Consider the following 12,463-nt stretch of genomic DNA (forward strand, 5'->3'; position numbering starts at 1 on the left):
CGAGGCCTAAACACTTTGTCGTCGTGATATAAAGTTGTGTCTCTTTTCCTCCTGTTTCATGTATCCGGACTTGTTCGTCAGTAGCAGGATTGCTTACCCAAGTAAGAGTTATTTTTCGCGGTAGGTGACGAGTGAGGTATCCGTATCCCGGAGGCGTAGGAGTCCCTCGGCTCGGTCGGCCTTGCCGCTTACATGCACTATTATTCGTTTCTCGGGGTTCTGTTACTGATATAGCCGGGAAACACGAAAGTCGTTTTGGTGGAAGACTTTTTTCGAGGAAAATTTTGACGCAGAGGGGGTTCCCCCCGTCTAGCCCCCGAGGGAGGGTCGGGCTTTGCTGAGGCAAGGCTGACCCTTCCTTGATGGTTAGACTTTATTTGCGTATGTAAACAAGGTATATGAACGACTTGAAAACATCTTAAGGGTAAAAGCGACGTAGCTGTCGGATGTTCCAAGCGTTGCTGTAGACCTCGCCTTGACTGTTGGCCAGCTTGTATGTTCTGGGCTTCAAAATTTTGGCGATGATGAACGGCCCATCCCAGGGAGGTGTGAGCTTGTGGCGCCCTCGGGCGTCTTGTCGTAGCCGAAGCACCAAGTCGCCCACCTGAAGGTTTCGGGACCGAACCCCTCAGCGTGGTAGCGTCGCAGGGACTGCTGATACCGCGCCGAGTGTAGTAAGGCCATGTCCCGAGCCTTTTCCAGCTGGTCCAGTGAGTCTTCTCGGCTGGCCTGGTTGCTTTGTTCGTTGTACGCCTTTGTCCTCGGGGAACCGTATTCTAAGTCTGTGGGCAAGATAGCCTCGGCCCCATAGACTAGAAAAAACGGCGTGAAGCCCGTGGCTCGGCTTGGCGTCGTTCTCAGACTCCAGACCACCAAGGGGAGTTCCTTCATCCATCGTCTACCGAACTTGTTGAGGTCGTTGTAGATCCTCGGCTTAAGTCCCTGCAAAATCATGCCGTTGGCACGCTCTACCTGCCCATTCGTCATGGGATGAGCTACGGCGGCCGAGTCCACCCGGATGTGGTGGTCCTCGCAGAAGTCCAGGAACTTCCTGCCAGTGAACTGGGTGCCGTTGTCGGTGATGATGTAGTTTGGGACTCCAAAATGATGGATGATGTTGGTGAAGAACACCACCGCCTGTTCGGACCTGATGCTGTTTAGGGGTCGGACCTCAATCCACTTGAGAGTTTGTCGATAGCGACCAGCAGGTGCGTGAAGCCCCCGGGTGCCTTCTGCAAGGGACCGACGAGGTCCAGACCCCACACAGCAAACGGCCAGGTGATGGGTATTGTTTGCAGGGCTTGAGCGGGCAGGTGGGTCTGCCTTGTGTAGAATTGACACCCTTGGCAGGTGCGTACAATCCTAGTGGCGTCGGCCACCGCGGTTGGCCAGTAGAAACCTTGTCGAAAGGCGTTTCCAACGAGGGCTCGAGGTGCAGCGTGATGACCGCAAGCCCCCGAGTGTATTTCTTGCAATAGCTCCTGACCTTCGGCGATGGATATGCATCGCTGGAGGATGCCTGAGGGGCTGCGGTGGTAGAGCTCCTTCTCGTTACCCAGCAAGACGAACGACTTGGCGCGTCGCTCCAGTCGCCGAGCTTCAGCTCTGTCGAGGGGTAGCTCTCCTCGGTGGAGATATTGCAAGTATGGGGTCTGCCAGTTTCTATTAGGTGGGACCCCATTCCGCTCTTCCTCGACGCGTAAAGCCTCACCCTCGGGGGCCGAGGGTGCCTCGGGCTGAGCCGAGGGTGCCTCGGGCTGAGCCGAGGGCACCTCGAGCAGGGCCGAGGCCTTCTCGGGCTCGGGCGTGTTGTCGGTCTTGATGAAGGGTTGATGTAGGTCTCGGGAGAAGACGTCCAAGGGGACCGTTGTCCGCCCCGAGGCTATTTTAGCCAGCTCGTCCGCAGTCTCGTTGTACCGTCGGGCGACGTGGTTGAGCTCGAGCCCGTAGAACTTGTCTTCCAGGCACCGAACCTCGTCGCATTAGGCTTCCATCTTCGGGTCGCGGCAATGGGAGTTCTTCATGACTTGGTCGATGACGAGCTGCGAGTCGCCACGAGCGTCGAGGCGCCGAACCCCTAGCTCGATGGCGATGCTCAACCCGTTAACCAGGGCCTCATACTCGGCCACGTTGTTGGACGCCGGGAAATGGAGGCGCAGCACGTAGCGGAGGTGCTTCCCGAGGGGTGAGATGAAGAGCAGGTCCGTGCCCGCTCCTGTTTTCATCAGCGACCCGTCGAAAAACATGGTTCAGAGTTCCGGTTGGATCGGAGCTGCTGGAAGCTGGGTGTCGACCCATTCAGCCACAAAGTCCGCCAAGACATGGGACTTGATGGCCTTCCGAGGGGCGAACGAGATTGTCTCGCCCATGATCTCCACCGCCCACTTTGCAATCCTACCCGAGGCCTCTCGGCACTGGATGATCTCCCCCAGGGGGAAGGATGACACCACAGTCACCGGATGAGACTCGAAGTATTGTCACAGCTTTCGCCGCGTCAGAATTACCGCGTACAGTAGCTTCTGAATTTGCGGGTAGCGGATTTTGGTCTCGGACAGTACCTCACTGATGAAGTAGACCGGCCTCTGGACGACCAATGCATGCCCTTCTTCTCGTCTCTCAACTACGATCGCGGCACTGACCACCTGAGTGGTTGCGGCTATGTAGATCAAGAGGGCTTCTCCGGCAGCGGGGGGCACCAGGATGGGCGCGCTTGTAAGGAGCGCCTTTAAGTTCCCGAGGGCTTCCTCGGCCTCGGGGGTCCAAGTGAAGCGCTCGGTCTTCTTTAAGAGGCGGTACTGGGGTAGGCCTCTTTCACCGAGGCGCGAGATGAAGTGGCTCAGAGCCGCAAGGCATCCCATGACCCTCTGTACTCCTTTCAAGTCCTTGATGGGCCCCATGTTGGTGATGGCCGCGATTTTCTCCGGGTTGGCCTCGATGCCCCGCTCGGAGACGATGAACCCCAAGAGCATGCCTCGAGGGACTCCGAAGACACCCTTCTCGGGATTGAGTTTTACGCCTTTCGCCTTGAGACACTTGAATGTCGTTTCAAGGTCAGTGAGGAGGTCGGAGGCTTTCCTCGTCTTGACTACAATGTCATCGACGTAAGCCTTGACTGTTCGGCCAATGTGCTCTCCGAACACGTGGTTCATGCACCTTTGGTATGTCGCGCCTGCATTCCTCAAACCAAATGGCATAGTAATATAGCAGCACATGCCAAAAGGTGTGATGACAGAAGTCGCGAGCTAGTCGGACTCTTTCATCCTGATTTGGTGATACCCTGAGTAGGCATCGAGGAATGACAGGGTTTCGCACCCAGCAGTAGAATCCACAATTTGATCGATGCGAGGTAGAGGGTAGGGAACCTTCGGACATGCTTTGTTTAGACCAGTGTAGTCTACACACATCCGCCATTTCCCACCTTTCTTTTTCACAAGCATAGGGTTGGCTAGCCATTCGGGATGGAATACCTCTTTGATGAACCCTACAGCCATCAGCTTGTGGATCTCCTCGCCTATGGCTCTGCGCTTTTCTTCGTCGAATCGGCGCAGAGGCTGCTTCACGGGTCGGGCTCCAGCTTTGATATCCAGCGAGTGCTCGGCGACATCCCTCAGTATGCCAGGCATGTCTGAGGGACTCCACGCAAAAACCTCAGCATTCACGCGGAGAAAGTCGACGAGCACTGCTTCCTATTTGGGGTCGAGCTCGGAGCCGATCCGGACTTGCTTAGAGGCGTCATTGCTGGGGTCGAGAGGGACGGATTTAACCGCCTCTGCTGGCTCGAAGTTGCCGGCGTGGCGCTTCGCATCTGGCACCTCCTTGGAGAGGCTCTCCAGGTCGGCGATGAGGGCCTCGGATTCGGCGAGGGCCTCAGCGTACTCCACGCACTCCACGTCGCATTCGTACGCGTGTCGGTACGTGGAGCCGACGGTGATGACCCCGTTGGGGCCCGACATCTTGAGCTTGAGATAGGTGTAGTTGGGGACGGCCGTGAACTTAGCGTAGCATGGTCTCCCCAGCACTGCGTGGTAGGTTCCTCGGAACCCGACCACCTCGAACGTGAGGGTTTCCTTTCGGAAGATGGAGGGAGTCCCGAAGCAGACGAGCAGATCGAGTTGTCCAAGGGGCTGGACGCGCTTCCCAGGGATGATCCCGTGAAAGGGCGTCGCACCGGCCCGGATCGTGGACAGATCGATCTGCAAGAGCCTGAGGGTCTCGGCGTAGATGATGTTGAGGCTGCTGCCTCCGTCCATGAGGACCTTGGTAAGCCTGACGTTGCTGATGATGGGATCGACGACGAGCGGGTACTTTCCTAGGCTCGGCACTCGGTCGGGGTGGTCGCCCTGGTCGAAGGTGATGGGCTTGTCGGACCAGTCTAGGTAGACTGGCGCCGCCACCTTCACCGAGCAGACCTCCTGGCGCTCCTGCTTGCGGTGCCGAGCCGAGGCGTTCGCCACTTGCCCACCGTAGATCATGAAGCAGTCATGGACCTCGGGGAACTCTTCTGCCTTGTGGCCCTCCTTCTTGTCGTTGTCGTGGGCTCTGCCACCTTTCGCCGGGGGCCCGGCCTAGTGGAAGTAGCGCCGAAGCATGACGCACTCCTCAAGGGTGTGCTTGACGGGACCCTGATGATAGGGGCACGACTCCTTGAGCATCTTGTCAAACAGGTTGGCCCCTCTGGGAGGCTTCCGGGGGTTCCTGTGTTCGGTGGCGGCGACAAGATCTGCGTCGGTGGCGTCACGTTTTGCTTGCTACTTCTTCTTGCCCTTCTTCTTCGTGTCGTGCTGGGCGGACGCCTCGGGGATGTCTTCCTGCGGGCGCCCCTGAGGCTGCTTGTACTTCCGGAAGATGGCCTCGACCGCCTCCTGACCAGAGGCGAACTTGGTGGCGATGTCCATCAGCTCGCTCGCCCTGGTGGGGGTCTTGCGACCCAGCTTGCTCACCAGGTCGTTGCAAGTGGTGCCGGCGAGGAACGCGCCGATGACATCTGAGTCGATGATGTTGGGCAACTCGGTGCGCTGCTTCGAAAATCGCCGGATGTAGTCCCGCAGGGACTCTCCCAGCAGCTGGCGGCAGCTTCGAAGATCCCAGGAGTTCCCAGGGCGCACGTATGTGCCCTGGAAGTTTCTAGCGAAAGCTTTGACCAGGTCATCCCAGTTGGAGATCTGAGCAGGAGGCAGATGCTCCAGCCAGGCTCGGGTGGCATCGGAGAGGAACAGGGGGAGGTTGCGGATGATGAGGTTGTCATCGTCCGTTCCACCCAGCTGGCAGGTCAGCCGGTAGTTCGCGGGCCATAGTTCCGGCCTTGTTTCCCCCGAGTACTTGGTGATGGTAGTCGAGGTTCGGAACCGGGTCGGGAACGGTGCCCGTCGTATGGCTCGGCTGAAAGCTTGCGGACCGGGTGGTTCGGGCGAGGGACTCCGATCCTCCCCGCTGTTGTAGCGTCCTCCACGCCTGGGGTGGTAGCCTCGGCGCACCTTCTCGTCGAGGTGGGCTCGACGGTCGCGGCGGTCGTGCTCGTTGCCGAGGCGACCCGGGGCTGCAGGCGTTGCGTCCCGCGTGCGCCCGGTGTGGACCGAGGCTTCCCGCATGAAACGGGAAGTCGCGGCGCGATGCTCCGGGGGGTACCCTTGCCTTCGGGAGGCAGAGCTTTCGGCCCGTCGAACCGCGGCATCCTCCAGGAGATTCTTGAGCTCTCCCTGGATACGCCGCCCCTCGGTGGTGGATGGTTCCGGCATCGCTCGGAGTAGTATTGCTGCTACAGCCAGGTTCTGGACGACCCCACTGGAGGCCGGGGGCAGCCTTGCCCTGGCATCGTCAGCGATGCGGTGTTGGACGTCCTGGGCCAGATGACGCGCTTCTCCGGCCGGTGTTCGGCCTGCCCACTCCTGCCCGATGTTCTGCCAGAGCTGCACAAGTTGCCCTGCTTCCTCGTCGAGCCTGGCCTGCATCTCGCGGATTTGCTCGAGCTGTGCGTCCTGACCCCCCGCAGGGACTGGGACCACAGCTAGCTCCCGAAGGATGTCAACGCGAGGCGCAGGCCTAGGGGGATCGCCGTCCTCCGGCATACCAAGGTGGTTGCCTTCGTCGAGACCCCCTAGATCGACGTGGAAACATTCGCGACTCGAGCCACAGTCCTCGTCGTCAAGGCTGTGGCCACCATCGGAGCAATCGGAGAGGCAGTAGTCACATGCGGCCATGAAGTCCCGCATGGCACTGGGGTTATCGAGCCCGGAAAAATCCCAACCATAGTTGGGCTCGTCATCTTCCTCGGAACCCGGGGGCCCATAGGTCGAGACGGCCGTCAGTCGGTCCCAGGTTGACCACATATGGTACCCCGGAAGGTTTGGGTATGCCTTTATGAAAGACTCCACCGAAGCGGGGTCGCTTGGTGGGTCGAAGCTGAATCTAAAAGGCACAAGGTGGAAAACAGACGGTACCTCTTGATCGACGGATGGTGACGAAGTCGCGTCGGGGACGGACTGCACCGTTATCTCGGGTACGAGCCTAACGCCCAGCAGGTCCTTCGCGAGCGTGCTGGCGTCATCCGTTCGCTCGGGGTTGGCATGTTGCGGGGAAGCGACGCTCGTCTTCATCTCAGACGTGAGGTCAACGCCCGACGTGTCCCCCGCTGGGGCGCCGGCGTCATCGACTCGCTCGACAGCCAACGAGGTGTCGCGTCCTGCTTGGCCACGGTTGCCCCGCCTCCTCCTCCTGCGGCGGGGAAGGTGACGGGACAGGCCCGGATGCTGCTCTTCCGCCACGGGGGGAAGACGTCGTCGATTCCACCGCCGGCGGGCGGGCTGACGACCGCCATTGTCGTTGTCGTGCGGCGGAGGAAGGAGTACCATGTCGTAGCTGCCGTCGAGGGACATGAACTCGAGACTCCCGAAATGGAGCCACGTCCCAGGTTGGAGAGGTTGATGAAGACTACCCATCCGGAGCTTGACGGGAAGCTGTTCGTCAACACGCAGCAGACCCCTACCTGGCGCGCCAACTGTCGGCGTTTCGACCCCGGGGGTCCCTGGACCGACGAGTAAATTGTCGCTGCGTGTCCCAGCCCAGATGGGTCGGCGCGAGACGGAACACAAGGGGGAACAATAAGGGGAACCGCGGCTCGTGTTGTCCTGCGCCCAGGGCGGATGCGCTTGCAGTAGGGGGTTACAAGCGTTCGCGTGGGAGAGAGAGAGAGAGAGAGAGCCTGCCCGTCAGCCCGTTCTCCCGCGCGGCCACCTTTTCGTATGAGGGCCCTAGACCTTCCTTTTATAGATGCAAGGAGAAGGCCCAGGTGTACAATGGGGGGTGTAGCAATGTGCTAACGTGTCTAGCAGAGAGGAGCCAGAGCCCTATGTACATGCCGACGTGGCTGTCGCAGAGGTGTTGGTGCCCTGTTCAGGTGATGTCGTGGCCGTCGGAGGAGCTCTTAAACCCTATGGAAGTACAGCTGTCGGGCCTGTCGGGTCCTTACTGACGTCTCCTTGCTTCCGTAAGGGGCTGAGAACAGCCATTGTCATGGAGCACGCGGGGTGTCATCATTACTTGTTTACCGGGGCGAGCCAGATGGGACGCCGGTCTTGTTCCCCGTAGCCTGAGCTAGCAAGGGGTAGGGTAATGATGTACCCCCTGTAACGTGGTCGGTCCGAGCCCAAGGTCGGGCGAGGAGGCGACTCCTCCGAGGTCGAGGCTGAGTCCGAGCCCTGGGGTCGGGCGAGGCGGAGACCGTCTTCTGAGGTCGAGGTTGAGTCGGAGCCCTGGGGTCGGGCGAAGCGGAGACCGTCTTCCGAGGTCGAGGTTGAGTCCGAGCCCTGGGGTCGGGCGAGGCGGAGACCGTCTTCTGAGGTCGAGGTGGAGTCCGAGCCCTAGGGTCGGGCGAGGCGGAGCTTCCTATGGCGCCTGAGGTTGGACTCGGCGACTGTCAGCCTCACCCTGGCGGGTGGCACAGCAGTCGGAGCAGTGCAGGCGGCGCTGTTTTCCTGTCAGGTCAGTCAGTGGAGGGGCAAAGTGACTGCGGTCGCTTCGGCCTTGTCGACTGTGGAACGCGCGTCCGGATAAGGTGTCAGGCGATCCTTGCACTGAATGCTCCTACGATCCGGTCGGTTGGCGAGGCGATCTGGCCAAGGTTGCTTCTCCACGAAGCCTGCCCGAGCTGGGCCTCGGGCGAGTCGAAGGTGCGCCCGTTGCTTGAGGAGGCCCTCGGGCGAGGCGTGGATCCACCTTGGTCTACTGTTCCTGCCCGAGGCTGGGCTCGAGCGAGGCGAGATCGTGTCCCTTGAGTGGACGGAGCCTTGACCTGAATTGCGCCCATCAGGCCTTTGCAGCTTTGTGCTGATGGTGGTTACCAGTCGAGTTTAGGAGTCTAGGGGTACCCCTAATTATGGTCCCCGACAGATACGTTGATGATGAGGTGTTACCTGAAATGCTTGTAATTTAGCAAGGCTATATGTGATCAGCATGCTTGGAATATTGATGATGAGGTGTAGTTTAGTTACTTTGACAAGTTTCAGAATAAGTTTGTTACAATTAAGAGCAACATAGATTTATCTTTAATGTTTATTATGCATCTTGGAGAAAGGTATGTTGTTGTCCAAAATGGCGTGGTTATTGGAGCAAGGGCTAATCAGGTAATACACTCTCAACTATCTTGTACCCAAATCCATCCAGTGTTGGTATTAGACTATGATGTACCTGATGAGGTTGTTTATGACAATGAGGAGGAGAGGTTGTATTTAGATTTGGTTCAAAGCCATTTAATGTTGGTAGTAGATAAGAGGCCTACACAATTTGAGGACACTAACCAAGAAGAGGAAGAGGAGAACAATGATATGGGGATGTCTAGGCAGCACGCCGTGCTAGCAGCACCAGGGAAGCAGCTGACTGTGGCGTCCGTGATCCGCTCACTTCGCCAACCACAAATGCAGCAGTCGTGCCACGCCCGAGGCCCACCCGCGCCGCTGTTGCTGGTTCCGGAGAAGGATTTGGCCGCCAGACGCTTAAGGGACGACGTCATGGAGGGAGATGGATGCGGCTAGCCGCCAGCCGACCTGGGAGCTTGCAGTCGATTCAATTTGGGAAGGGAAGGGGGAAAAGTGTGGACGGGTCCCACATGTAAGGCTTTGGGTCCACCTATAAGAGCCATGACGGATGAAAATGCCGTCGTGAGGTGATTTCTGAGCTCAATGTGAAGGTAAGAGGGGAAAACTGAGTAGAGAATTTGGGCGGCATAGAACTGAGCAACACATCCGGATTAGGACTTGCTCGGTTATAAGGGATGTAATCCCACCATGGATTTAAGTCGGGTCTAGGTTGAGTGAATTCATACCTCACACTCAATCCCGTAGCGAGATTAAATCCATCATTTAATCCATGTTTCTCTCAAAGCTACTTATTCTTTTGATCCATGTATTCTAATATAAAATTATGCAATATCTTTATGGATTTGTTCCATATCTAATGGGCTATGGATATAATCTATGTCTTCTATAGTTTAAAAAATTTCCAAAGCGGTGGATTATAATCTTTGATGGGTTTAATCGAATAAAAAAATTTGATTAAGCTTAGATTATTTTGGGTTATGAATTGTGACATTAATTTAATTTGAATCTATGCTAATATAGAGCTGGATTGGTGTAAACGAACAAGATCTTAATAGGTGAAATGTAAATGTTCCTCGTATTTTACTGTCACCGTGCCGCAAAATGCGAGGAAGTAGGAAATGACGTCATTAGGGCCGGTATGTTTCCACGGTCAATTCAACAGAACGATGTGCACCACTCACGCACTGATAGGGTTGGATTCCAGTAAAATCTATTGTATCGGCCACTTGCGTGCAGAATGGCGGAAAAGAGAAGGTGTTCAGCGATGCTGCAGCAGGAAAAGAACGAACTGCCCTGATGCGACACTAGTAGTAGACTGCTTGTAGAAGCTGCTATTCCGCACGAGCGCTTGACCGCCCGGCCGGTCCGCCCCCTCCGGCTGACCGCTCGCCGTTCCGTGGCGACCCGCACCTTTGACCAGCCTCCCAACGCCCCCGCACGGAGCTCACCAACCGCCTTGCACTCGCACTGAGTTTGTATTACTGACAGTTGGGCCCCAAGTATGCAGGGTCCCGCGAATTAGTTGGAAGTGTGTGTAAAGTGTACACCTGCTTCTTCCTGGTTGCCATCTTTGCGTGGACGGGAGCTGAACGCCTGAACCTATAAAAACCCGGGCAGCTTCCGCAGCCAATTCTACAGCACATCACAACGCAAGAAAGTCGATCGAACCTGCGCTAGCCTATATATAGGTCTTGGTTGACACCGCCTGGTCTCCGAGTCCAAGAGGGGAAGCAGCGGCTCTGGACCTCTGATCAATCTAGCTTAGCTTTCTTCGAGTTCAGACTTCAGAGCGCATATGGCCATGGAAGTTCAGGGCACCAGGCGGCCGCAGGATGCCGGCGTGAAGGTCAAGTTCATCGAGACGCAGTTCATTAGCTCCGACGCCGCCAGCTTCAAGGCCGTCGTGCAGCGCCTCACCGGCAAGTCCCCAGCCGCCTCGTCGCAGACGACTCAGCCGCCGGCGCATCCTCAGCCACAAAGCCTGCGCCCGTGCCGGCCGACCTTCATTGGCGCTGGGCAGCAGCAGACCACTGGATGGACAGATCTACAGGCTGCCGGCGGCTACCTGGCGACGATGCCGGCGCCGAAGCAAGAGCACCTCGCGGCGGCGCCTCGGCTGGAGGACATGAACGAGCTCTGCGACTTTGCAGACCTGTTCTACACCACCGCCGCGAGCAATCGGCCCGACGGCGGCGCCAGCGTCTTTCCTTACTGAAACCACGGTGCGTGGTGTGTCCTTGCGCCTTGGTGGTGTTTTCGGAATGCATGAATGAATGATGAAGCGCGGATACTTGAAGTTTGCCATTGCCAATTTGCCAGCCACGTCGCAGTCGCAGCGAGTTGGGCTGGGCACATTGATGACCAAGAGCTAGGTGTGCAAGGAGACAGATCGAGATGGATTGTCTGTCAACCGCTGTACTGTTGATTCATGTAGCTGCATACTCACGCCACGAGTTCTCTCAACGACAGTTAAATGCTGCCGTGTCAAATTTGTAATGGGCTAAACACAGATCATGTGTGCAATATGCATAGATATTTTTCTCATACAGGTTGTCAAATTTATTAAATTTTGATTTTTTGACCGTGGTTGTGACTTGTGAATGACTGAACGTATATATACTTACAAGATCTTATTATTGTTAGTTAGAACACAAAATCTGAAACTAGCAGCCTAGCTATTAAACTTATTTTAAAAAACTAGGAAAATTGTTTGAAAAAATAAAATTAAAGTTAAAAAGCTCGTTGCGATTTTTTATTTTTAGGATGATGCTACAAGAAGCTATTATTTTCAAAAGTCAGGTTATCCCCGGTAGGTAGTGGTATAAAACTTTGTTTTATATTCTAAACATCGCTATTTGTAGATAGAGTTTAAAATATAAGGTGAGACCACTAGGAATGAGATACGAGAGTCGCCGGACATAGCCTCAATGACCAAAACCTATAAAGCAAAATTTTCAGCTTAAAGGCTAAATAACTACAGCTCAAAACAAAAGGCTTTTAATATGATAATAAAATAAATTGTCTTAGCAATTAATTCCTCATTGAATTTGTTGTTTTCTGCATGCTATGAGTTCCTTTAAAACTCGACTTGTCTTCATACTTGCGGTATTTTTAATTCACGAGCTGTTTCAAAGCATAGTCAAATGCGATGTGAGTTTTGTAATGTGCTTAGAACAGAGCATATGGTGGGATATAAATAGTTTTTTTCTCATACATATCTAGAGGTTGACAAAATTATTGAATTTTAATTCCAATCTTAGTTCTAAATGCATATGTATTAACAACACTACCAGAGATGCATTATTTGCTGAGTGCATATAATTTTACCGAGCGCAAAACTACGGGCACTCGACAAAGAGATATTTTGCCAAGCACAACACTCAGCAAAGAAAGGCTCTCAACAAAACAACAGTGTGTCGAGTGCCACACTCTCGGCAAATAAAGACACTTGACAAAGTGGCTTTTGCCGAATGTCCAACCCTCAGCAAAAGAAAAGCGCTTGGCAAAGAGCCGATGATAGATAACGGCTGTAAGTTGCTGTTAATTTTGTCGAGTGTCCTACATGGGCGGCATCGAATGATCCTTGTGCTTCACCAAATCAGTTTAATTGACCAGCTTGGCGATGCTACTTGTGAACTTATTTGTGAGACATGCTTGTGATATATTGTGATGGTCGTGAACTTATTTGCGAGACATGTGAACTTAATTGTTCAACACTTGGATTATTGAATATATATATATATATATATATATATACAACCAGGGGAAGCCCTGATCTAATGTTGCATCTGATTTAGTCGTACCAGGTCCTGGATGTCTATAAAAGGAGCCCTAGGGCACTAGGGTTTCATTTTTTAGCGGCGCCGACGGTG

At 55.1% G+C, this 12,463-nt stretch overlaps 1 protein-coding gene across 1 annotated transcript; it reads left to right on the forward strand.

The window, feature by feature from the left end:
* Positions 1 to 10,230: 10,230 nt before the first annotated feature.
* On the forward strand, positions 10,231 to 11,198 carry LOC100284733 (VQ motif family protein). Its single transcript, NM_001157628.2, has one exon. The coding sequence runs from the start codon at positions 10,387 to 10,389 to the stop codon at positions 10,804 to 10,806; it is 420 nt and encodes a 139-aa protein (NP_001151100.1). The 5' UTR covers positions 10,231 to 10,386; the 3' UTR covers positions 10,807 to 11,198.
* The last annotated feature ends 1,265 nt before the right edge of the window (positions 11,199 to 12,463 follow it).

This window comes from Zea mays, chromosome 9 (genome assembly GCF_902167145.1).
Source record: "Zea mays cultivar B73 chromosome 9, Zm-B73-REFERENCE-NAM-5.0, whole genome shotgun sequence".
NCBI classification, from domain to species: Eukaryota; Viridiplantae; Streptophyta; class Magnoliopsida; order Poales; family Poaceae; genus Zea; species Zea mays.

What these genes read in the sequence shown, in the direction of transcription:
- LOC100284733 (NM_001157628.2), top strand. Translation starts at nt 10,387, where the DNA reads ATGGCCATGGAAGTTCAGGGCACCAGGCGGCCGCAGGATGCCGGCGTG.